Below are 26,024 nucleotides of genomic sequence, written 5' to 3' on the forward strand. Positions count from 1 at the left end.
GTTGGTTTGGTCGCAGGGAACGTAGGGGACTATTAGACTTCAACGTTATAGCTATCTGAAGTCTACTAAGCTCTTCTCGCAAAAGAAGGAAACGAACATCATCATCATTCATTATGCATTATGGAGGAGCTTCAAATTCAGGCTTATATTTAACTTTCAATATAAGATCAAACTCTGAAGAACTGACATTAAATGCAAGATTTAAGTTACTCTCGCTCTTCTCTCTCGTAATCTCGCTCTCTCTCTTACTCTTCCTCTTTCTTACTCTCTCCCAATACAAAATTCCGTAATGCTACCTTTCCAGAAATAACACAGCAAAAGTAATTAAACAGACTCAAAAAAATTCATCTTTTTGAAAAAGCTGTTCCGTTTTGAAAAAGCCTCGTCTTGGAAATCCCCGTTCGAAAAATCTCCGTTCAACAAAACATCGTCGAAAACCAGAGAAGTAATCACCTTTGAAATAGAGTTTAGAGTTTAAAGAAATTACCATTGTATTGTGTTTAAGTATTATTGATTTGATTTAAGACTTCCGTCGTGAAAATTGTCAAATCATTCGTACACTGATGAGCAATCACATCAAACCAGGGAATTTCAAGTGAGAGCGAGAGCATTTAATCAGACTAGAGCGAGATTTACCTCGTGAGGCTGGTGTAAGGGAAATTTACGTAATTTGGTATGACGATAATGTTAGCAGAGGGCCAATTGACATTATTTTTTAAAAATGGGTCATTTGACATTTTGGACCCAAAAATCAGGTCATCCGTACAAATTTCCCGTTTTGCACATGGAAAAATGGCATAGATGACTCAAAATAAAAGGCACCAATGAGTATCTTTTTGAAAATCAATGAATTTTGACCTTCTACTTATATCATCACTTTATGAAATTATCACTTTAATCCTAAATCCATTCTTCTTCTATTTTCTTTGTTTTGTAGCATTTTTTTTTCATTTTTCTCTGAGTTTCTTCTTCCTTTTTCTTTTTTTTTTCCTGTGATTCTTTTTTCTGAATTTTTTTTATGCATTTTTTCTTTCGTTTTTTACTTTTGCTCTTTTTTTTTTTTTTTTGCATTTCTTTTTATTTTTTCTTTTTTTTTCCTGCTTTTTTTGCATTTTTTTTCTTCTTTCTTTTTTCTTTCTTTCTTTTGTTTTTTCATTTTTTTCATCAAGCATCAAACATAGAGTATAGGACATTAGAGCATTAAGCATGAAGTAAACTTCTAAATCAAGCATAGAGCGTAGAGTATTGAAGATTGAGGATCGAGAATCAAGTAGCATGTAGTTGGTATATAGTATAAAGCATATAATATAGAGAATAGAGCGTAAAACATCAAGCATCGAGCATCAAGTATCGAGGATCATGTAGCTATTATATAGCATAGATCATATAACATAGAGCTTAGATCGTAGAGCATCGAGCATCAAGCATCTAAGATCGAGTATATGAAGAAAACTTATGAATCGTAGCACACATATGGTTTTTAGGGTCGAACGGATAAATTCATAGGGTGTTGGCGCAAGTAGAATGCCACTTTCATTCAATTTCAGAAAGGTACCCATGTTTCATTTGGCTCCCAAAAAAGGGTCAGCCGTACAAAAAACTTGTTGGTTCATGGATTGAATAGAGTGAGATTTTAATTTTACTATTTGAACTTTTAACTTTAAAAACCGTAGTGTGTGTGTATATATATATATATATAATATACTAATCTCCAAATCAAATTAAATCCAAACTCCAAATCCATCAAATGTTTCCATTTTAAATTCAAAATCCAAACCTTTATCATGCTCAATTCCAATTGAATTATCTTCTCAAAATAATTCAATTTTAGCCTCAAAATTACAAAAATACACCCAAATATTAAAGATAATGTTAAGATAATTATCTTAAATATACCTAAAAATTTAGGATGTTACACACTCTCCAATAAACAATTGATAACTTGCTTATATGATCCAATTGTACACTAAAATCTTCCGTTGTCAAGAGACTAGGGTATTATTGTTCAAGTATTTGGTGGCATGAATATATATATGTGTATGTATTGCTGCTACTTTCCCTTTAATGAACAATTTACTATTTGTTTATATGATCAAATTGAACGAGTTTTATTGTTGAAATTTTATAGGATGACCCAAATATCTTGAACAAAATAATGTTGAACCAAATTTTAAAAAATAAAGATGTAAAACATCTTCTTGTGTTACTCATCACTCTAAAGAAAAAAAAATTAGCTAATTTATGAAATCAACAAAAGGTTATTCTTTTCCTTTTCTCTTTTCAACATCATTGGCAAGTCTCCATATAGTTCAATTAAAAGCCTTAGATCAACACCAAAAGCACTACGCATCTACCTTTCTTGGTGTAGAAAGAAAAAGTTTGTTATATCTTATGCTAGTATATTCCCCAACTCCTTTCTTTCATGTTTCCAAAATAGTGGATTGATTAAACAAACCATTTTTGACATCCCAGATATATTGAATTTTCACTTGATTTCCCAAACAATAGTTTATACTTCACTCAAAACTAGAGATCATCAAAGTGATTCCATGACAGAAAATTAAGACGCGCTTGATAATGTTCTTGTTTTTCATTTCTTATTTCAGCTTCTCATTTCTTAAGAAACTAACTTACTTGTTAATCAATTCTATTTTTTATTTCTAAAATTTGAGGAATGTTTCTAAAAATGAGATCAAATTTGCGAAACTACAAAAAGTAATTTCTCATATAGATTCAACAAATTGGGCTTGGTAAGTTAGTAGATAGGGTACATCATAGGTGCTCATAAGCTCATGGATGTGAATCTTAGATAAGACAACTTTGCTCTTTTTTTTTTTTTCTCTCATTATTTTCTACTTAATTTTGCTATATTTTTTATATTTTTTATATTTATTTATATATCTTTATTAATTTATTTATATGTTACTTTAATCTTGAATTTAAAATTTTCAATATTTAAATTTATATATTATTTAATTTCAAATTTTAATATATATATTTAAACATTTTTTAAATTTTAAATTTTAAATTTAAATTCTGTAATATGCATGTTTATATATTTTAATTTTAAATTTCTAATATAGATTTAAATATTATTTCAAATTTCAAATTTGTATATTTGAATATCTTTGAAATTTTAAATTCTGTAACATGATTATTTATATTATTGAAATTTTAAATGTTGAGTTTAGTACAATTAATAACTCACAATATAAATTATGTTCAATCAAATATTCACTTAACGCCACTTTTAGTATTTTACCAGAATGAATCAAAAAAGAAATAATATTGCAAATCAAAATTGAGAAATATTTGATGGATAGAAACAATACAAATTTTGTATTTGTATTTGATTATGTAAACTTTTGTAATCATCTTTTTCATATCTTAATGCATGTTACATATATATATATATAATAATGGAGCATGTTATAGTTTTACTCAACTTAACTATATTTAAACTATAAAATAAAACAAGAAAAAATGTAGAAAAAATTTTTTTAAAAAAAACAAAAAAGATTATAAACTTTTAAAGAAATAAGAATCTAATTACAAGCCCTTAGTTTTCATTATTATTATTTCAAGATCCGGATCATTCCATATTAAACCAAAGTTGGATCAACCGTATAAAAACCTAAACTAAAATAGAATTGTTTTAAAAAAATTAAAAATTAACAATTGACACAAACAATAAACAAAAGCTCGATAGATAAAACACTAATCACCCTCCCAAAAACTGATAATTCAATCAAGGAAGATATGTACGATAGAGGAAAATTCAATACACAAGTTATCTAATGATAAGAGAAGCAATTTAAAACTTTAAAAGAAAAATTAACCAAACTGAACCATCACCCAAAACAGAATACTGTAAAAATAAAAATCCTTAGATATATAAACCTTGCCCAAACTGAACCATCAAACAAAACACACAATAGATATCAGATAAAAGAATGTTAACCCCTGACATAAAGCTAGCGTAGCTCCAGTTTCAGTTCTCATCTTCACGATTATCATACTTAAAAAAAATAACACTGTATGCATCAATCGTAGTAAACCAAAAACATGCAGCAAACAGCACGTCAGTACAGAACAAGCAAGTAGCAATCCATATTCACGGAACTTCTTAACAAAATAAAGCAACAGTACCAAATTTTGCAAATCGATATTAGAATTTTTATTAAATAAATTCTTACATAAGTGATGTAAACCATAATACATGCAGAACCTTATTTTGAGGAAAGCAAACATCAATGCACCCATTGTAAAAGCAACTGAAACATCATTGCCAGCCTCACCCCACAAGGGCAGCAACAGCCAGCTACAGAGTTTAGCACTTCAGAATCAATCAATCGAACTCATGTCTATCGTACATCAATAAAGGTATCTGCTATCAAACACCACAGCAACAATCGTGTAATCCAAAAGCTATAATAAGTCAGTCACCACATCAAGCAGCAAGAGATTGATCTAAATGTTTGGGATAGTAACCTGTAAGTTTAAAGCCACTCCAAATAAATATACAAAACTATAAACTTATGTTACCATGGCTAATAAAGTTCAAACCTGTAGCCAAATTTTCTTAAACCAGCCTTCACCATTAAAATCAATCAATACCCACCTCAAATGCATCATCAGCTATGAGTAAGCAACATCAATCAACATCGGGGAGGGGGGGTCAAACCTATATATCAAAGCCTCTAGATCTCCTTGCGGGTGATGTGCTTTCAAAACTTGGATGGACCAGAATGGATAATCAGGTCCAAAAGTCAAATCCTAAAGCATTATCAAGTTTTTAAAAATATTTAAACGTGACCAAATTTACCTTACCAATCATTTTATCCAGTGAATATTAGTTTAGACACTGTCCACAGCAACATCATACTGCATAGACAATCATACTGATAAAGTCAGCAAACTGCTGCAACCAGCATCAAAGTCACGATCACCCATCATCTATCATATAGAAACAGCATCAACAGCCACAAAATCAACATCCGCCAATCAGGCGCCAGTCACTCTTACCCCGAACATAACTATAAAATCCAATAGAGGATTCATGATGAATCAGGATAGCTCAAATATATAAGTAAGAAAGAAAATACAGGGAAAAGAAAAGGACACCACAATTGCTCAAAACAAAGTATAACTAGTACTACAGGGTAGAAAACAGATATATAGAGGAAGAGCACGTCCCAAAGCTATATCCTATGACTGGAAATAAGGATACAGACTGCAGAGTCAAAAAGTATCAAACTGATACAAGATAGTAGATAGGAACATGAAGCTCAATATATGATAATTGAACACCATAGAAAAGTCCTACCAAAACTAGAACTTATAGTCTGATAACATTTTTAATCAACAAGTCCTCAAAGCATTCATTCCTGCACTGCTCGGTCATGTCCACAGGTCTCCTCCCATCAGTATTCACTTCTGTCAAAATTAAGCAAGTGAACAGTTAACTACTTGTATCAAGTCTAGACTAATCATCCGAAATAGATAATAATGCAACTCACATCAACATCTGAATTTTGTGGAGATGGGCTTCGTGAATCAGTAGGTCGACCTCGCGGTGAAACACTCCTAGAAGTTGGAGACCTTCCACCACCATTACCATTTCTTTCAGGACTTCCACCCCTGGGAGATGGACTCCTTCGAGGAGAGAGACTCCTTCGAGGAGATGGACTCCTCCTTGGACTAGGGCTTTGTCTACCAGGAGAACCACTGTAATATGTAGAACAATGACTGATTAGAAATAAGATTCCCCACTTCTTCCCAACAAGACAAAGATTATTAGTAATAAAATTCCCAACTTCTTTCCAATTGGATAAAAATTAGAATAACTTTACAACCTATCCACGGAACGACTACGGCCACGACTTCGGCTGCGGCTGCGGCTGCGACTACGACTTCTACGCTCATCATCATATCGTCCTCTTCCTCTCCCTTTGGAGTAATCAGGACTTGGTCGCCTAGGGCTGATGCTCCGGCTTCGCCTGCGATATTCTCTTTCCCTCTCCTTTTCTCTTCCACGCCTATCACGATCACTCCTATCGAAGCTTCTGCTTCTACTTCTGCTGCGACTTCTCCTTCTATAATCCCTATCTCTATAATCATCCCGATATCTGAAGTAAGAAATTGCAATTAATAACTTGAATTATAAAATACATACATACATACATACATACATGTAACCCTACAAAAATCCATATAGAAATGAACTTCAGTAGCAAGATAGTAAGAAATTCAAATTAGTAACTTTACATGTAAATGGACAAGACCTTAAACTCCATGAAAGAAGAAAGTTTGAGCACCACTAACTAGTCCTAGCCATGTATGGAATACACCACCAAATTTCTTTTTAGATTTTAAAACACTTCTCAATAATTATGGCATCTCACATTCAACTAACATACGATATCTACTCTAAAAAATTGAAGTCATTGGACAAAGCAAAATCTTTGAACCTTGTATCTAAGATTAGCAGAAACAAGAGTTTGCTAAAGTAAACCACAGCACAAACAGTTTCACAATAATCTGATGGTTCAAAAAACGTGGCTGCATCATATTCCTCATATATCCTATCCCAACAGGAGATTTTGCCTTTGAACATTTAAAGCTGGTGAAATAATAAATCCAGCAAGGAACTCCATTGATCAGACTAGATTCTTATGGATAGTAACAAATATTCAATCTTAATCTTAAAAAATCAGCATCTGAGAAGAAATTACTTAGGGATGTGGAGGAGAAAATTACCGTCTCCGTGGACTGCGACTTCTAGACTTGTATCTTGACTTTGGAAATGCTTCACTGATCTTTCCTTTGTGACTAAAAGCATATTTTGACATAGATTCAACACGCATAAGCAAAACAAATATATATAAGGTGAAAAGTCAAGCACAAACGTGAGCACTTATTGGGCAAAACCACTACTTCATTACTCACATCCTTTCTGCATTTGGACCATATTTTGCAAACTGAACAGTTATCTCTCGTCCATCAACCATAGTGCCTGAAACATAACAGAATTAAAATATAAATAAATATACATCAGTTTTCAAATTTATATGCCGCAGTTCAGTTCCCGAAACCAACTACATCGAACTTATCAAATGGTGGGGCATGGAGGCATGACTTTAGTCAAAATCAGAACTAACAATGAAATGTGTAAATTTCAGAATATTGTTCTTGTAGGCCCATACCGATTTGAATAACACCTAAAAGATTATCAGCATTCTCCCCTCAAACAAAAAAATCAAAAAATTTCCTGGTAACTTGTATCCACAAATTACTTGCACTTGGAGAGGACAATAACAAAATCAAACAACAGGAGTCAAACAAAGTGGCTAGGGTACCATCTAGCCTCTCCACTGCTTTCTGAGCCTCATCTGCATACTTGTAACGCACAAATGCAAAACCTCTAGAATCACCAGTCCTGATTCACAATTCAATATAAGAGACAATTACAAAATAGTCAAAACAAGAATAAACTATTCTCAACAACAAAAATGAACAGAAAAAAATACAAAAAAAAATCCCCAACTGATTCCAAGCAGCATTTAAGCTGAATGAAGAATATCATTTCACCGTCACGTGCAAACTGATTGCATAACAACCAGATGAATGAAATCAATTCGATCCTAAACTTCTAAATGTTTAACCTAACAAATAAGAAACTCTTACCAGCTATTATGTATAAAATATATATAAATATATCCATCATCTCTTTCAGAAATCGAACGACTTCCAGAAGATAAAAAAATCAATAAAAGGGGTAAAGGAACGCAACAGAGTAAGGAATTATACCTTCGATCTCTGGGGATGAAGATATCGACAACCTTACCATACTTGTGGAAAAGCGGGTAGAGGTCATCAGCAGTGGTACCTAAAAAACCACATAAAATCTCAGTGGGGACTGAATAAAATACAAAATCAGAGAACAAAAAAGAAACGAGAGAGAGAAAGAGAGAGAATCATACGGAAGGTGATATTGAGCACGAGAAGCGAGTAGGTATCTGTAATATCTGGAGGACCGGACCTTCCAAAGTGGGACATGTTGGTAGGAAGATGAAGATTAGGGTTAGAGTTAGGGTTAGAGAAGATGGAGGAGAAAGAAAGGTCCTTGAAAAAGAACTATCTTGAAGAGCCCGGAGAGAGTATTTATACATATAGAGAGACAGATTGGTAAAATTGGTGTTTCCTAACTGTCCCTTCTATTACTCTTTAATTACATTCATGCCATCTCCACACAATTTCTTAATACTAAATTATACAAGACTATTATGAATATTATAATAATAAAGAGGGGTGTTCAAAATATATTCCGTGTGGTTTGAGTTGGGTTATCAATTCATTTGGGTTGGGTTGGGTTCAAATAAATGAAAATTTTATGGGTTAGGTTGGTTCATGGGTTCACCTAATATAATCCAAACTAACCCGAATTTATTATTAACTTTCAAATATATATTTTTTTATTACTTATAACACAATTATTTATAAGTATATTGATTTTAGTTTTATTTAATTTCAATATTTTTTGAATAATTTATTCTTTAACAACTCTTAAAAGTAGTTTTTTTACACTTTAGAAATAAAATTTTCACTATATAAATTGAAATTGAGTCGTTAATCTTAATTCAATATATGAAAATAATTAAATTAGATTTTTACATATTTACATTTGCTTCTTTTCAGAACAAAATTTTAAATAAATGACCTGATTAACCTTAACCAACCCAACCCAAATATTTCATGGTTGGGCTGGTTATGTTCATTTTTTAATAAGGGTTATTTGGGTTGAAAATATTTACAACCCGAACAATTGGTTGGGTCTAAAAAGTTTTTCAACCCAACCCAACCCAACCCATGAACACACCTAATAATAAATAGATGCTCATTGTTTAGTGTCTCAAAAGTCATGTGTCACCCTTCATGTGCATTGTAATTATTCATGTTTGGTGTCATGTAAATCTACATCCTCCTTGTGACATTTGATGGATCTTAGAATCACACACACAGTGGACAAATTCCATACAAATTGGAGAAATTTGAGAATTTTCTCATTTCTTATTTTCTCATTTTATTTTATTTTATTCATGTATGTATTATGTTTTATTTATTTTATTATTATATTAATATTATATTTTATTATCATTCGTGTTCTCGTTGTGCTCCTTAAATTCACGACATGTTATCAACATGAGCTCCTATCATTTTTCCCGCTAAAGGTAAGTTGGTTTTTTCCTCTTCGTTATAATTAATAAATTTAATGTTATTTTGCATATTCAATATCTATTAAATTTCTAACATAAGTACAATATTTTGTGATTATGTTGTCATTACAAATCTCACAAAATTAGAATTTTTCGCCCTTGATATTAACAGTAATAATTATTTATCATGAGTACTTGATGTCGAAATCCACCTGTATGCTATGAATCTTGGGGAGACTATTAAAGAAGGAAATACGTCATATGTCAAAGACAAAGCAAAAACTATGATTTTTCTCCGTCATCATATCTACGAAAGATTGAAAATGGAGTATCTTACAATAAAAGATCCCTGTATCTCGTGGAAAAATTTGAAAGAAAGGTATGATCCTCAAAAAACAGTTATTCTTCCTAAAGCTCGTTATGAATTGATGCACTTGAGGCTACAAGATTTCAAATTAGTAAATGATTACAACTTCCTATTATTTAAAATCATTTCGAAAATGTTATTATGCAGAGAGAGAATTATTGATTCTGATATGTCAGAGAAGACATTTTCTACATTTCATGTCTCGAATATGCTCATGCAACAGCAATATGGAGAAAGGATTTAAACAGTATTCTAAATTAATTTTATGTCTTCTCGTGGCCGAACAAAATAACGAGTTATTGATGAAAAATCATGAATCTTGACCAATCGGAACAACACCATTCCCTGAAGTGAATGTTGTGAATGTTAATAATCGTAGTCGAGGTCGTGGTCGGGGTCGGGGTCATGACCGTGGTAGAGGAAGAAATAATTATTATTTTCGTTGTGGACGCTCTAATCATTCAAATTTCAAAAGAACCATGCAAAATGATGATCACAAATGAAAAGTTCCACAAGATAAAAGTTCAAAGAGTATTGAAAATAAATGATTCCGATGCAAAATGACTGAACATTGGTCACGTACCTATCGTACGTCAAAACACTTAGTTGATCTATATCAAGCCTTCCTTAAGGAAAAAAGAGAAAAATGTAAAAGCAAGTTTTGCATACCAGGAAAATGATATATTTGACCCATCCCACATGACAAATTTGGATGTGGCGGACTTCTTTGAATCTCTTGAAGAGAAGATTAGCACAGTTGGTGGAACATCAAATGTTTCTTTTAACTTTGAGAATACCTAGACTTAATATTTTTGTTGTTTTTTTAGATTTATCTTCATGCTTTTTTAGTAGCTTTTGTATATTTTAAGTGTTGTTTTTCTTATTGTAGTTATTTTCTTTTAATGAAGAAACATGGATCATTTTCATATGTTGGGTATTTCAAAAATGAGCAAAGAAGATCTATGTCTAGCAGACAGTGCAACTACACATACAATATTTACGAGTAAAAAATATTTTTCCAAACTGACAATACTGGAAGTAAAAGTCAATACGATATCAGGTTTTGCAAACCTGATAAAAGGTTTTGGAAAAACAAATATTATTTTGCCTAGAGGAACAAAATTTACAATTGACACTGCATTGTTCTCTAGTCAATTAAAGAGAAATCTTCTAAGTGTTAAAGATATACATTGTAATGGTTATCATATTGAGACTGATAGTAAGAATAATGTGGAATATCTATATATCATATCCACTATTTCAAATGAAAAACGTATATTGGAAGATTTCTTGCTATATCTTCTAGATTATATTTTACTCATATACGAGTAATTGAAACATATGCAACAATGAACTTAAAGTTCATGAATCCAGACATATTTACAATTTGACATGACTGATTGGGTCATCCAAGATTTATAATGATGAGAAGAATTATTGAGAATTCAAATAGATATCCATTGAAGAGTCACGAGATTCTTCAATCTAACGAATTATCATGTGATGCTTGCTTTCAGGGAAAATTGATAATTAGACCATTACTAGCTAAAGTGGGGGCTGAATTACCTGCATTTTTAGAATGAATTCTTGGTGATATATGTGGACCTATTAACCCACCAAGTGGATCATGTAGATATTTTATAGAATTAACAGATGCATCAAGTAGATGGTCACACGTGTGCTTATTATCAAGTCGGAATCTTGCATTTTCATGATTACTTGCTCAAACAATTAAGTTAAGAGCACAATTTCCTCATTATACAATTAAGACCACTCGTCTTGATTGTTAGGATTGGTGTCCTAATTCTCCCAATAGTCTCGTAGTTTGTAAACACTTCATACACATATTGTTATTAATAAAATAAATGTTATTTTATGAGCATTTACTTAAATCCAATAAACTAAGATTCGTGGTTATTTCATGTAACTTAAACATGTATGTGGAGACATACAAGTGGATCATGCCTAAGTAATAACCTAAATGGTCTATAGTAGATGGATAAAGGAGGGATACCTTATCCTGTTGGCACTACGGATACGACCCGCTTTGTAGATGTAACAAGTGTTGTAAAGTGTTATAAATGGTCTGATCCTGACCATTTATGTGGAGACATGCAAGCGGGAGTATCCTATATAAAGAGTTTGTATAAGACCAAATCACAAGATGATTAGTCTCTTTATATAACGTTGTTGATAATTGAGACTTAAATTTCACTAAAATGACCATAGGTGACATGACCTTAATCTTGAGTGAGTTGAGAACTCCTACCTATGAGGGCGGTCTTTTGATTTGTATGGGTGAGAGTAGGGGTGTACATGGGTTGGATTGGGTTGGGTTGAGGGTATTTTCTAGACCAACTCAAAAATTTAGGTTGGTTAGGTTGTCAATCTAAAGATCCCAAATAAAGCTCTAACCCAACCCAACCCAACCCATCCCTTAAAATTCGGGTTGGATTGGGTTGGGTTGTCGGGTTATAATTTATTTTTTTCTTTTTAATTAAAAATATGTAAATTTATACACAATGCATGACTAATAACTAAAATCTCATAAAGTTCAAATGCTAAATACCAATTATATCTAAGATATTTATTGCAAACTTCAAATAAAGACAAATACCATAACAATTTTAAAATAAAAATATTTAAAATTCACAAATTAATCAATACAAAGTAATCAAATTTTAAACAAAGAGAAATATATATAGTATATTTTATTTATATATAAAATTTGGGTTGGGTTGGGTCAAATCAAATTTTTTTTAGTCAACCCATGACCCAACCCAACCCAACAAAAATATAAAAAGTTTAACCCAATTCAACCCAAAAACAAAACTAACCCAACCCAACCTCATATTCTGGGTTGGGTAATCCAGGTTGTTCGAGTTGTCAGGTTATTTGAACACCCCTAGGTGAGAGTGGCCAGATTGTCAACTCAACAAGCCTACCATTTTGGGGATTCGTCTTATAAGGAGCTGGGAAGTCAGCTACACAAGACGGAATTCACTTCTTCCCCGAAGTAGGGGTAAGTAGATAAATTGCTCCCTTAAGGGTTGATTCCGAGTCTTGAACATAGTGGCCACACCCTTTCTCGAGAAGAAAGGACTCAGTCATAGTAGGACTATGACTTATTGTTCATTAGAGGAATCAGTGGTACTTAAGGAATTAGATATAACTACAGGGGCAAAATGGTAAAATGGCCCAGCTATACTTATGAGCGACTTGTGAAGGTTCATCGTACTGTTGATTAGTCATATGGGCACAGAAATATATCTATAGTGCGAAGAGTGCAGCTGTCGGTATTTAGTGGAGTGACCAACAGTTAACAGATGGTGAATCTCGTGATTAAAGAGTTTAATCAGTTATTCACGTACAGTTGGAGCTTCAAGCTACAGGTCTATGAGGTCCCCTCGGTAGCTCAATGGGTTCAAGTTGAGAAAAAGATTTTGAGTTGATTTGAAGTGTTCAAATTAACAAGAGGAAATTCAATTATATGTGATATAATTGATATAATGTATTAGATATATTACTTGGAGGAATTAATATAAATATGATTTATATTAAATACCATAAAATAGAAAAAAAAACTATGGTTTATATGTTTCATATGATGAAATATTAAAATTATAGGTTATAAATATAATATGATAAATTGGTTATTATTTTTCTTTATAACATATTAATTATATGATAATTAATTATTCTTTTTCTCTAATAACTGAATTAAGTGGGAGGTTACTGGAAGTTTTATGGTAACTGTGAGATAAAAGAAAATGGTTTTCCAAAATTCCATTGATGATTCATTCGGAATAATCTCACAAAAAGGCTATCAAGTAAAAGAGTTTTACTAAACGATAGCGTAGGGAGCATACACGATCAAGTTACGAGTTTACTATATGATAGTTACTCGTTTACTCGTTGCTACACGATCAAGTAGCAAAGTCTATATGATAGGCTTCCATTTTCTAAACGATCGAGTATTTCGTCAATACGATAGATAGCCTCCATCTACCACTTACTCAATCGTCTACCTCCTACTTACCTCAATCCAAAGTTATGCAGAGCCCACAACTCTTGGATTCTCACACCGAGAATACCAATATAACCATTGTGGTGGTGTTCTAGTTCCGTTCAAGAATCGAGTTGGACTCGATTGGGATTGAGGTTCATTTAGACGTCCGTTGAGATCGTGTTCTGTTCGTTGCATTCGAGTTTGTGTTGATTGAATGATTTGCTAAATGATCGAGGGATACTTGAAGAAGAGTTCTTCAAAGGTTTGCATACTCTATCCCTTATATTTTTATATTAAGTAGCATGCTGTAATTTCTGATTATGCATAATTGTTTTTGTGTGGACTGTAACTGTTGTGTTCTTTCTCAATAAGATTTGGAACAATCCGCTTCCGAACACATGGATCTCTGTTCAGATTTCCTTCAATCGGTATCAGAGTCAGGTTGTTATGATATTCCAAATTCCATTGTTTTATTGAACTTCCTTTACAGTCATTGTGGGTTTTAAGTTTTCTACAATGCGTTTAAGAGTTAAATGTGTTTTTGGATGTGTTAATGGATGATTGCCTCTGTTTAAATTTAAGTTTACAAAGTGTTAATTTGTAAGGGCCCCTGTATTTTTGGGCATAATTAACAAGCAATCAAGTCTGTATTTAAAGTGTTTGAAGTTTTTTTAGTCGTTTGTGATGAAGTTTCGAAGCATGGAGGTGTTGTTCTCATCGAGGAAGAAGACCGAAGGTTGGTCACATCGTGTAGCCCAAGCTAAACGATCGTTAAGATTTGGCTAAACAATCGTGTAGAAAAGTTCTACCTGATCGTGTAGCATTTACTAAACGATCGCATGGCTGATGCTAAATGATTGAGTAAAGCATTTACTCTATCGTGTTGCATTGGTTGCTCGATCGCAGAGGCACTTGGGGTAAACGATCACATAGAGTTTATAATACTCGTCACATGGTAGGCGCACACAGTAAACGATCGTGTAGTCCCGCATGCTTCATCGCATAGTCATTGGCTACTCGATCACTCGATATACGATACTTGAGGCTTGCACCATGATTGTTTAGACGATCATGCTTCACCGCATAGTTGTCGTCTACTTGATTGTTTAGGCATGCGTTATGCGATGTGTGTTGCACGATCGCGTGACCTTCATGCTTCATCACATAGTCATAGACAATCGATCCATGCTAAACAATCGTTTATGCTCATATAGCATTGCTAGGCGATCACAAGGAGCTCACGATTAAGGAGATGCGACTTCGCACGGACGGTTCAAGACCTAGTTCGCCTGTTTGAACCAGTGGACTCAATGTTCTTTGCAATAATTAGCTTTATTCTTAAGAATTTAAGGCTAATTATCCCGATTCATCAACTTTTATCTAATGTACATAAGATGTATGTTTGTTTATATGCCATAACATATGGCATATAGATTTAAAACTCACCTTAGGTTATGCATTTCTTCATGCATCATCTTTATATTATAAATATTATAATATAGTAGATTGCATGATTAAATTACATTAAAGTATGCTCATGCATCATATAATATAAGAGTTATATTTATGCATGCATTAAGAATATTCATGCATCATCTTTATATTATTAGTGTTATAGTATAAAGGTGTATGAAAGCATGTATGCTTGGTTCATTGCTTTGTTATATAAGAGTTATATAATAGTAGTAATGAATGAACAATGCATAGAGCATGACACTTAGGCTTATTTATAAGAGTTATGAATGCCTTATGAATGTGTTGCTTCGCATTGTGGATGGTTTTAGTTGTTTCCTTTTATAAGGGTTATAATGGAAATTAGAACTAAAATCAATAATCAAGAGTTGCATGCGAACTTAGGAAACATCATGTTTTAAAAGGGTTCTAAAATTTGATTGAGATAGACCTAAGTTCATGGTTCTAATGAGATTAGAAACCTAAGTTTAATCTTTTGAATCAGTTTAATAGGATTAAATTGATTTGAATAAAAGATTAAATTTGTAATAAATCTATCTATAAGGGACCTTTTGTCTAAGATTGGTTCTAGCTAGACTGGGGTATTTAAGCTGACGGAAATGGAACACCCCTACCTAGGAACCTACCTGGAAAGGTGAATTAGATAGATTTGCTACAAGCATGCAACAATTGATCAAAGACTTCGTTAAAGTGTTTAATGAATGATGATCAAAAGTTGTTTAACTTCCCAAAGTAAGAGTTACTTTTGGGCAAACCTAAAAAGTCACTTAGTTAAAATCATTAGCCGTATATTTTCTAAGTAAACTAAACCCTAAGTTTTAAAATACTCAGTGGGAGGAAAAGATATACATGATATGTCAATTCCACTCATGTTTCTCCCTTAATGTTCACACTGTGAGATTCATGCTTAGCCTCGTGGTGCCCTGGGAGCATCCCCCTTCGGATGGTATTTGCATAAGTCAATATCAAGGTGGACGAAGAGATTATTTATAGTAAGTCGGTGAAGGATGTGTGTCAACATGTCCTGTGGTCTCCTTCATTGGTTTGCACCATGAGATCTTTTTGCACAGCCTCATGGCACCCTTGGAGTGTCCCCCTTCGGATGGTTTGTGCAGTTAGTCAATATCAAAGTGAACTCCAGAAATCAATAGGGTCGCTTTAGTTTTTGCCCCAATCGGATTTTTTCCTTCAGATTGGTTGCTTGGGGCGGAACCCTAGGATCTAAAATCAAGGGTCACACTTACGGAAAATTGTTAAGCAAGTTAATGATTTCTTGACCAAATCAATAATGGCTAGTCGTTTTAGGAACAAAAGTTGTTCTGGTGTAATGACTAATTGAGAGTGTCCCAATTCAGAGGAGGGATAAATTGACTACTCTTCGGTGACTTTTGTCCTAAACTACTGAAGCGTCATTGATAAACTAAATATCACACGAGGTTCATTTAGATTTTGCTAAACCAGATTGGATTTGTTTTTGAAGTGTATTTGCTAAAATATAATGTAGATTAATATGTTTATTTTTTCAGCAATATGTCATTGTATGATTTTCCATTAGTTGCATTTTCTAAATTGACTAATTACATACACTGGAAAGAGTCTCTTAAAACATATTTCGTGGTAAACGACCTCGAGTTTGTCATGATTGAGGAGTGTCCTCAAGTCCTGGCACTTAATGCACCGCAAAATATTCGTAATGCATATAAGGTGTGGATGAAGGCTAATTCGATGGACAGACTTCACATTTTAGCAAGCATACCTAATTCATTAGCTAAAAGGGTTGAGAACATGGTCATTGCACGTAAGATCATGGACTTGTTGCAAGAATTGTTTGAACGTAAGTTCTCACTTTTTGAGCAAAATGGGATGGATGACAATGAAATCAGTAATGTTAGTTCCCAAGATAATCTCCAGTCATTCTTGAATGTCAAGGGAATAAAAGAGAAAACAATTGTTGCTGACTCAAACAAAGTTCATCGACGAGAATTGTTCTCTGAAATGGAACTTGGAGCTTATATAGGTTTTGATACTAATCCCACCGCTCTCCAAAAGAGGAAGAAGTCTACATACAGTAATGTGATTTATTTGTCTTAAAGACGTATTTGGTAGAGAATGATGATTTTGCCTGGATAATGATTTTGCCTGGATACTTAATTCAGGTACTACTTACCACGTAAGTTTTTCCTACCAAGCATTTAATTCCTGAAAAAAGTTGGAAGATGGAGAGTTGACTCTTCGAGTCGGTACTGGTGAGGTTGTTTCAGTTGTTGCTGTAGGCAGGCTGAAGTTATTTTTGGACAAGAAATGTTATCTGTTACTAGATAATGTTTATGTGGTTCCTCATATCAAGAGGAACTTAATTTCAGTTTCTTGTCTGATTGAACAAAGCTATACCATCTCATTTTCTAAGAATAAAGTGTTCATTTTTAAGAATGGTATGAAGATTGGTTTTGGTTCAATGGAAAATAACTCGTATGTACTCAGGTCGTTAGTCATAAAAGCCTTGCATATTACTAAAATGTTCAAAACAGCGACAACTGCAAAAAGTCCAAAGGTTTCTCCTAAGGAAAACATCCATCTTTGACATCTAAGGTTAGGTCACATCAATCTCAATAGGATTGAGAAGTTAGTGAAATGTGGACTTCTAAATGGTTTAGAAGAAAACTCTTTGCCGGTATGTAAATCATGCCTTGAAGTCAAAATGACCAAACGATTTTTTATTAGAAAAGGTTATAGAACGAAGGAGACCTTGGAGCTTATGAGGTGGGTATGAATATTTCATCTCTTTCATAGATGATTATTCAAGATATGAGTATATATACCTAATGCAACATAAGTCTGATGCTCTTGAAAAGTTCAAGGAGTATAAGGCTGAAGTTGAAACTTGTTAGGTAAGAAGATAAAAACACTACGATCTGATCGTGGTGGAGAGTATATGGACTTAGAATTCCATAACTATATGATAGAACATGGAATCATGTCCCAACTCTCGGCCCCAGGTACACCTCAGTAGAATGGTGTATCATAAAGGAGAAACAGAACCTGTTGGAAATGGTTCGGTATTGATAGTTATATTCATCTTTCAGACTAGTTTTGGGGATTTGCAGTGGAGACTGCACTTTATATTTTGAACAATATTCCTTCAAATAGTGTTTCTGAAACACCTTTTGAGCTATGGAGAGGTTGTAAAGGTAGTTTACGCCACTTCAGGATTTTGGGATGTTCAGCCCACGTGCTTGTGGCTAACCCTAAAAAGTTGGAACCGCATTCGAAAGTTTGCCTTTTTGTAGAAGAAATGAGGAGTGGATACTTCTATGATCCAAGTGAGAATAAGGTGTTTGTATAGATAAATGCTATCTTCTTAGAAGAAGACCATATAAGGGATCATAAACCACGAAGTAAGCTTGTTTTAAATGAGATTTCTAATGAGACTACTGAGAGTTCAACGAGAGTTGTTGAGCAAATTGATAGATCAACAAGAGTTGTTGATGTCGGTTCATCTAGTCAACCATTTCAAGAGTTGAGACTGCCTCGACGTAGTAGGAGGGTTACGAACCCACTGGAATGCTACATGTGTATGAATGAAGCCCAAAACATCATATCTGACGATAGAGTTAAGGATCCATTGTCTTATAAACAAGCAATAGAAGATGTTGACAAAGATTAGTGGATTAAAGCCATGAATCAGGAAATAGAGTCTATGTACTTCAATTCCGCCTGGGAACTTGTGGATCAGCCTGATGGGGTAAAACCTATAGGTTGTAAGTGGATCTACAAGAGAAAAAGAGGTGTAGACCGAAAGGTACACACCTTTAAGGCTAGACTCATGGCAAAGGGTTATACTCATGTTGAGGGAGTGGACTATGAGGAAACTTTCTCACCTATTGTCATGTTGAAGTCTAACAGGATTCTCCTATCCATAGCCACATTTTATGATTATGAGATATGGCAAATGGACGTCAAGATTGCCTTTTTGAATGGTAATCTTGAGGAGACCATCTACATGGCTTAATCAGAGGGATTCATTGTTCCAGACCAAGAGTAAAAGGTTTACAAGCTTAATAGTTCCATTTATGGGCTGAAACAAGCATCTAGATTTTGGAACATTAGATTTGATAGTATGATCAAATCATTTGGCTTTGACCAGAATGTTGATGACCCTTGTGTTTACAAGAAAATCATCAACAACTCAGTAGCTTTCCTTGTGCTTTATGTGGATGATATGCTACTCATTAAGAATGATGTAAGTCTTTTGACTGACAGTAAGAAGTGGCTAGCCGCCCAATTTCAAATGAAAGATTTGGGAGAGGCACAGTTTGTTCTAGGGATCCAAATCATAAGGGATCATAAGAACAAAAGGTTGGCCTTGTCTCAAGCATCGTACATTGATAAGATGTTGATCAGGTACTCGATGCATAATTTCAAGAGGGGTTTAATACCTTTCAAGCATGGAATTATTTTGTCTATGGAAAATGTCCTAAGACACCTCAAGAGGTTGAGGAAATGAGACGAATTCCCTATGCATCGGCTGTTGAAAGCCTCATGTATGCAATGTTATGTACTAGACCTGGCATTTGCTATGTAATAGGGATTGTTAGTCGATATCAGGCCAATCTAGGATTAGATCACCGGACGGTGGTCAAAACGATTCTCAAGTATCTTTAGAGAATGAGAGACTATATATTCGTGTATGGAGATAAGGATTTGATCCTTACAGGATATACAAACTCTGACTTTCAGACTGATAGAGATTCTTGGAAATTGATATCAGGATCAGTGTTCACTTTGAATGGAGAGGCTGTAGTTTGGCGAAGCATAAAGCAAGGATGCATCGCGGACTCTACTATGGAAACCAAATATGTCACCGCTTGTGAAGTTGCTAAAGTTTCTTACAGATTTGGAAGTTATTCCAAATATGTCTTTGCTGATCACACTCTATTGTGATAACAGCGGGGTTGTGGCAAATTCTAAGGAACCTCAGAGTCATCAAAGAGGCAAGCACATAGAACGAAAGTATCATTTGATCAGGGAGATTGTGCATCATGGTGATGTGATAGTCACGAAGATCGCGTCGGAGTACAACGTTGCTGATTCATTTATAAAGGCTTTCACGGCTAAAATGTGATAGGGTCACCTGGAGAGTTTGGGTCTACGGGACATGCGGTACCATGTCTAGGGCAAGTGGGAGATGATAATGGGGTATAAAGTATGCCCTAGTTTATTTTATATTGTACTGTTTTTGTATTGTACATTAGTCTCCCGAGGAATTAGAACAAGTAGAAGATTGTTGGGATTGGTATCCTAATTCTCCCGGTGGTCTCGTAGTTTGCAAACACTTTATACACATATTGTTATTAATAAAATAAATGTTATTTTGTGAACATTTACTCAAATCCAATAAACTAAAATCCATGGTTATTTCATGTAACCTAAGCATGTATATGAAGACATACAAGTGGATCATGCCTTAGGTAATAACCTAAATGGTCTGTAGTAGATGGATAAAGGAGGGATACCTTATCCTGTTGACACTATAGATACGACTCGCTTTGTAGATGTTACAAGTGCTATAAAGTGCTACAAATGGTATGATCCTGACCATTCATGTGAAGACATGCGAGCGGGGGTATCCTATACAAAGAGTTTGTATAAAACCGGACCATGAGATGATTAGTCTCTTTATATAACGTTGTTGATAATTGAGACTTACATTTCACTAAAATGACCATAGGTGACATGACCTTAATCTTGAGTGAGTCGAGAACTCCTACCTATGAGGGCAGTCTTTTGATTTGTATAGGTGAGAGTGGCCAGATTGCCAACTCAACAAGCCTACCATTTTTGGGATTTGTCTGATTAGGGAGTTGGGAACTCAACTACACAAGATGGAATTCACTTTTTCCCCGAAGCAAGGGTAAATAGATAAATTGCTCCCTTAAGAGTTGATTCCGGGTTTTAAACATAGTGGCCACACCCTCTCTTGGGAAGAGAGGACTCAATCATATTAGGACTATGACTTATTATTCATTAGAGGAATCAGTGGTACTTAAGGAGTTAGATGTAACTACAGGGGCAAAACGGTAAACTGGACTAGCTGTACTTACGAGCGATTTGTGAAGGTTCATTGCACTATTGATTAGTCATATGGACACAGAAATATATCTGTAGTGTGAAGAGTGCAGTTGTCGATGTTTAGTGGAGTGACCAACAGTTAACAGATGGTGGATCTCGTGATTAAACAGTTTAATCAGTTATTCACATACCGTTGGAGCTTCAAGCTATAGGTCTATGAGATCCCCTTGGTAGCTCAATGGGTTCAAGTTGAGAATAAGATTTTGTGTTGATTTGAAGTGTTCAAATTAACAAGAGGAAATTCAATTATATGTGATATAATTGATATGATGTATTAGATACATTACTTGGAGGAATTAATATAAATATGATTTATATTAAATACCATAAAATAGAAAAAGAACTATGGTTTATATGTTTCATATGATGAAATATTAAAACTATAAGTTATAAATATAATATGATAAATTGGTTATTATATTTATTTATAACATATTAATTATATGATAACTAATTATTATTTTTCTCTAATAACCGAATTGAGTGGGAGGTTATTGGAAGTTTTATGGTAACTGTGAAATAAAAGAAAAATGGTTTTCCAAAATTCAGTTGATGATTCATTCTGAATAATCTCACAAAAAGGCTATCAAGTAAAAGTTACTAAATAATAGCATAGTGCGCATACACGATCAAGTTACGAGTTTACTATATGATAGTTACTCATTTACTCGTTGCTACATGATCGAGTAGCAAAGTCTATACGATAGGCTTCCGTTTTCTAAACGATCGAGTATTTCATCTATACGATAGACAACCTTCATCTCCCACTTACTCGATCATCTACTTGATCGTCTACCTCCTGCTTACCTCAATCCAAAGTCATACAGAGCCCACAACTCCTGGATTCTCACACTGAGAATACCAAGGCAACCATTGTGGTGGTGTTCTAGTTTCATTCAATAATCGAGTTGGACTTGATTGGGATCGAGGTACATTCAGACGTTCGTTGAGATTGTGTTTTGTTTGTTATGTTCGAGTTCGTGTTGATTCAACGATTTGTTGTACGATCGAGGGATACTTGAAGAAGAATTCCTCAAAGGTTTGCATACTCTATCCCTTGTATCTTCATATTAATTAGCATGCTGTAATTTCTGATTATGCATAATCGTTTCTGTGCGGACTGTAATTGTTATGTTCTTTCTTAATGGGATTTGGAACAATCCACTTCCGCTCACATGGATCTCTGTTCAGATTTTCTTCATTGATAATGTTGGTAAATTTACATCCCAAGCTTTTGATAATTATTGTATGTCAATTGGGATAAGTGTTGAACATCGTGTAGCTCATGTTCATACACAAAATGGTTTGGTAAAATCATTGATAAAATGTTTGCAATTAATTGCAAGACCATTACTTATGAGAGCTAAGCTTCCTTCATCTGTATGGGGACATGCTATTTTGCATGCAACGTCACTTGTACGCATTAAGCCAGTAACTTATCATAAGTACTCCTCCATTACAATTAGTATATGGTCATGAGCCAAATATTTCCCATCTGAGATTTTTTAGGTGTGCAGTATATGTTTCCATTGCTCCACCACAACGCACTAAAATGGGTCCTCAAAGGAGGTTAGAAATATATGTTGGATATGATTCCCCATGAATTATTAAAAATCTTGAACCCATGATGGGTGATGTATTTACTGCACGATTTGCTGATTGTCATTTTAATGAGACAAATTTTCCAACATTAGGGGGAGAAATTAAGAAATTGGAAAAAAAATTACATGGAATGCATCATTATTGTCTCATTTAGATCCCCGTACAGATCAATATGAACTTGAAGTTCAGAAAATAATTCATTTGCAAAATATACCAAATCAATTACCAGATGCATTTATAGATGCAAAGAAAGTAACTAAGTCACATATACTAGTTGCAAATGTTCCATAAAAAATTGATATCTCAACACAACAAGTTGTTACTAATCAGTCTAGAATATGCCAGAATCGTGGTAGACTAGAGGGTTCCAAAGATAAAAATCCTCGAAAATGAAAAACAATTAATAGTGAAAAATACTTGGTCGAGGATGTAAATACCCATGAAGAAATCATCAACATGACTAGTGAGGAAGGTGAAATGCCTAAAAATGATACATAGATTTCAATAAACTATGTCATGTCAGGAAGAAGATGGAATCGTACTAATGTAATTATTGACAATGTTTTTGTGTATAATATTGCTCTTGATATTATATATGAAAATGAGTATCCTGAACCAAAATCTGTTGAAGAATGTCGACATAGAAAATATTGGCTTCAATGGAAAGAAGCAATCAAGGCATAATTAAACTCATTTTCAAAACGTCAGGTTTTTGGACCAGTAGTCCGAACACCAGAAGGCGTTAAACCTGTGGTATACAAATGGGTATTTGTAAGGGAAAAATGAAAATAATGAGGTCACAAGATATAAAGTAAGACTAGTTGTACACGGTTTTTCACAAAGACCTGGTATTGATTATGAGGAGACATATTTTCCAGTGGTGGATACAATTACACTAAGATATTTAATTGGCTTGTCTATGTATAAAAGTCTGGATATGCATCTTATGGATGTAGTCACAACATATTTATATGGGTCTCTTGATGATGATATTTATATGAGAATCCCAAAAGGATTTAAGGTACCTGAAACATATACATCAAATTCCCGCGAATGGTATTCAATAAAGTTACAGAGATCACTATATGGATTGAAACAATCAAGATGGATGTGGTACAATCTTCTGAGTGGATATTTATTGAATGAACGATATCAAAATAATCTAATATATCCGGGTGTTTTTATAAAGAAATCACATTTGGGATTTGCTATTATAACTATATATGTTGATGACTTGAATATAATTGGAACTTTTGAAGAGCTTTCAAAGGCAATAGAATATCTTAAGAAAGAATTTGAGACGGAAAAACAAAATTTTGCCTTGGTTTGCAAATTGAGCATTTATGGAATATTTATTCATCAATCAACTTATACAGGAAAAATTTTGAAAAGATTTTATATAGACAAAACACATCCATTAAATATTCCAATGGAAGTCCGTTAATTAGATATAAAGAAAGATATATTTCAATCTCGAGAAGATAATGAAGAACTTCATGATCCTGAAGTACCATATCTTAGTGCAATTTGTGCACTTATGTATCTTACTAATAATATAAAACCAAATATTGCATTTTCAGTCAATTTATTAGCTAGATATAGTTCTTCTCCTACAAAAAGATCATAGCACTGAAAATGAGCTATTTTCCTCTTCTTAATTTGAGGTTGTTACTATGTTTAATGTGTTTATTTGATGATTTTGTAGGTATTGAGCATCTTGGAGGTAGAATCAGTCGTTACGAGCTATTCGGGTTAATTTGGAACAATTAAGAGCTAATTTAAGCAACCAAACTTCAAAAGGACGTGAACGGATGAAAATACCTCTAGACGGAGCATTGCAACGCTCAAACGAGCATTGCGCAATGCTATAAAGCAGTAGTTACCTATTTTGGGAAAAACAAGCGTTGCAATGCTAGAATCGAAGACGGAAGCACGCTGTAAGGTAGAGTAGCATTGTTCAAGCTAGTCAGCTAATATCAACCATGGCGGAGAATTCACAGAATTTTGGATCAAGGGCTCTAGAATATGATGTTGTTCAAGCTAAAGAGATTAGTGAGTTGAGAACTCAAGTATCTAACCTAATTTCCTGTTTCACACGGGTTGTTCAAGGAGGACTTCCCCAAATTAAAACATGTGGAGCATGTGGAGTGGTTGGACATGCTTCCGAAGCTTGCCCACAAGGTTAACCGCAAGTTAATGCAATAAGAAGTTTCCAAAGGAAGTACGACCCCCATGAGCAAACTTATAACCAAGGTTGGAAAGATCACCCAAATTTTAAGTGGGGATTTCAAGGGCAATTTGAGAACCGGAACCAATCTTCTTCAAGCTCCTTAGATATGTCTCTCGAGGATGTAGTTAAATCTCTTGCTGACCATTCGTTAAAATTTCAACAGGAACTCCACAATTTGCAAAAGAGTAATATACAACTTCAACAAGAAACAAAACAACTTCAACAAGATACAAAATCTTTTCGACAAGAAGCTAGACAAAACTTCTCAAACTTGGGCACACAAATCACGCAACTTGCAACTGTGGTAAGTAAGCTTGAGAGTAAATCATCAGGAAAGCTCCCCGCTCAACTGAAGCATGCAAATGTGAGTACAATCACTCTAAGAAGCGGTAAGGAAATTCCTTCTTCTTCCTAATTGATTAAGAATGAATAAACAATCCATTTTTTTCTTGAATATATGCATATTTCTAGTTTAGACTTGTTCAGGATGACCAAGAGCATCAATAAATGTCATGCCTTTTCATGTCTATGAAGATCTTAAATTGAATGACCTACAAAAAATGAATGTTTGCATACAACTAGCAGATATGTCATATATTCAACCCATAGGCATAGTAGAAGATGTTTTGTTGAGATTTGGAGAATTAATCTTTCTTGTTGATTTTGTACATTTTAAAAATGGATGAACCATACTCTACTTCTTCCTCTAATATTTTACTTGGTAGATCCTTCATGAAAACTACAAAAACAAGAATTGTTGTAGATAAAGAATCTTTATCAATAGAATTTGATGGAGAGGTAAAATTCTTCAACATTTATGATGCCATGAAATTTCCATAGGAATATTATTCTCTTTGCTCCATAGACACATATGATGAAATTGATTACATTGTTGATTCAATGTTGTACAAAAGTTCTCATTGTGTGATAGCCTCTTCCATTCATTATGGTTTTGATTTGACTTCTCATAATTCTTTTCATGCATCTCTTGACTTTTAT

General features: G+C 33.8%; 1 protein-coding gene across 9 annotated transcripts; it reads right to left on the reverse strand.

Moving 5' to 3' along the window:
* Positions 1 to 4,153: 4,153 nt before the first annotated feature.
* SC35 (serine/arginine-rich splicing factor-like protein, putative) lies at positions 4,154 to 8,166 on the reverse strand. 9 transcript variants are annotated; one of them, XR_005481871.2, is made up of 10 exons: positions 7,983 to 8,166; positions 7,810 to 7,888; positions 7,359 to 7,438; positions 6,949 to 7,015; positions 6,760 to 6,831; positions 5,856 to 6,128; positions 5,520 to 5,727; positions 5,327 to 5,436; positions 4,831 to 5,036; positions 4,154 to 4,491 (listed from the first exon to the last, which is right to left on the reverse strand). XR_005481871.2 is itself a non-coding variant. In XM_039032120.2 (8 exons), the coding sequence occupies exons 1-8, from the start codon at positions 8,056 to 8,058 to the stop codon at positions 5,431 to 5,433; spliced, it is 861 nt and encodes a 286-aa protein (XP_038888048.1). In that variant the 5' UTR covers positions 8,059 to 8,166; the 3' UTR covers positions 5,130 to 5,430. The 9 variants fall into 9 exon arrangements, 2 of the variants coding, with proteins under 2 accessions (XP_038888048.1, XP_090170367.1); XR_005481867.2 differs by having other exon boundaries at positions 4,154 to 4,733; XR_005481872.2 differs by having other exon boundaries at positions 4,826 to 5,036.
* Between the last annotated feature and the right edge of the window lie 17,858 nt (positions 8,167 to 26,024).

This window comes from Benincasa hispida, chromosome 5 (genome assembly GCF_027475165.1).
Source record: "Benincasa hispida cultivar pf3 chromosome 5, pf3_genome.v1.1, whole genome shotgun sequence".
NCBI classification, from domain to species: domain Eukaryota; kingdom Viridiplantae; phylum Streptophyta; class Magnoliopsida; order Cucurbitales; family Cucurbitaceae; genus Benincasa; species Benincasa hispida.

What these genes read in the sequence shown, in the direction of transcription:
- SC35 (XM_039032120.2), bottom strand. Translation starts at nt 8,058, where the DNA reads ATGTCCCACTTTGGAAGGTCCGGTCCTCCAGATATTACAGATACCTAC. An exon ending in AGTCGCAGTCCACGGAGACG is followed by an intron (nt 6,129 to 6,759) that starts GTAATTTTCTCC and finishes TTCTTACTTCAG; the next exon opens with ATATCGGGATGATTATAGAG. An exon ending in CGTAGTCGTTCCGTGGATAG is followed by an intron (nt 5,728 to 5,855) that starts GTTGTAAAGTTA and finishes TACATATTACAG; the next exon opens with TGGTTCTCCTGGTAGACAAA.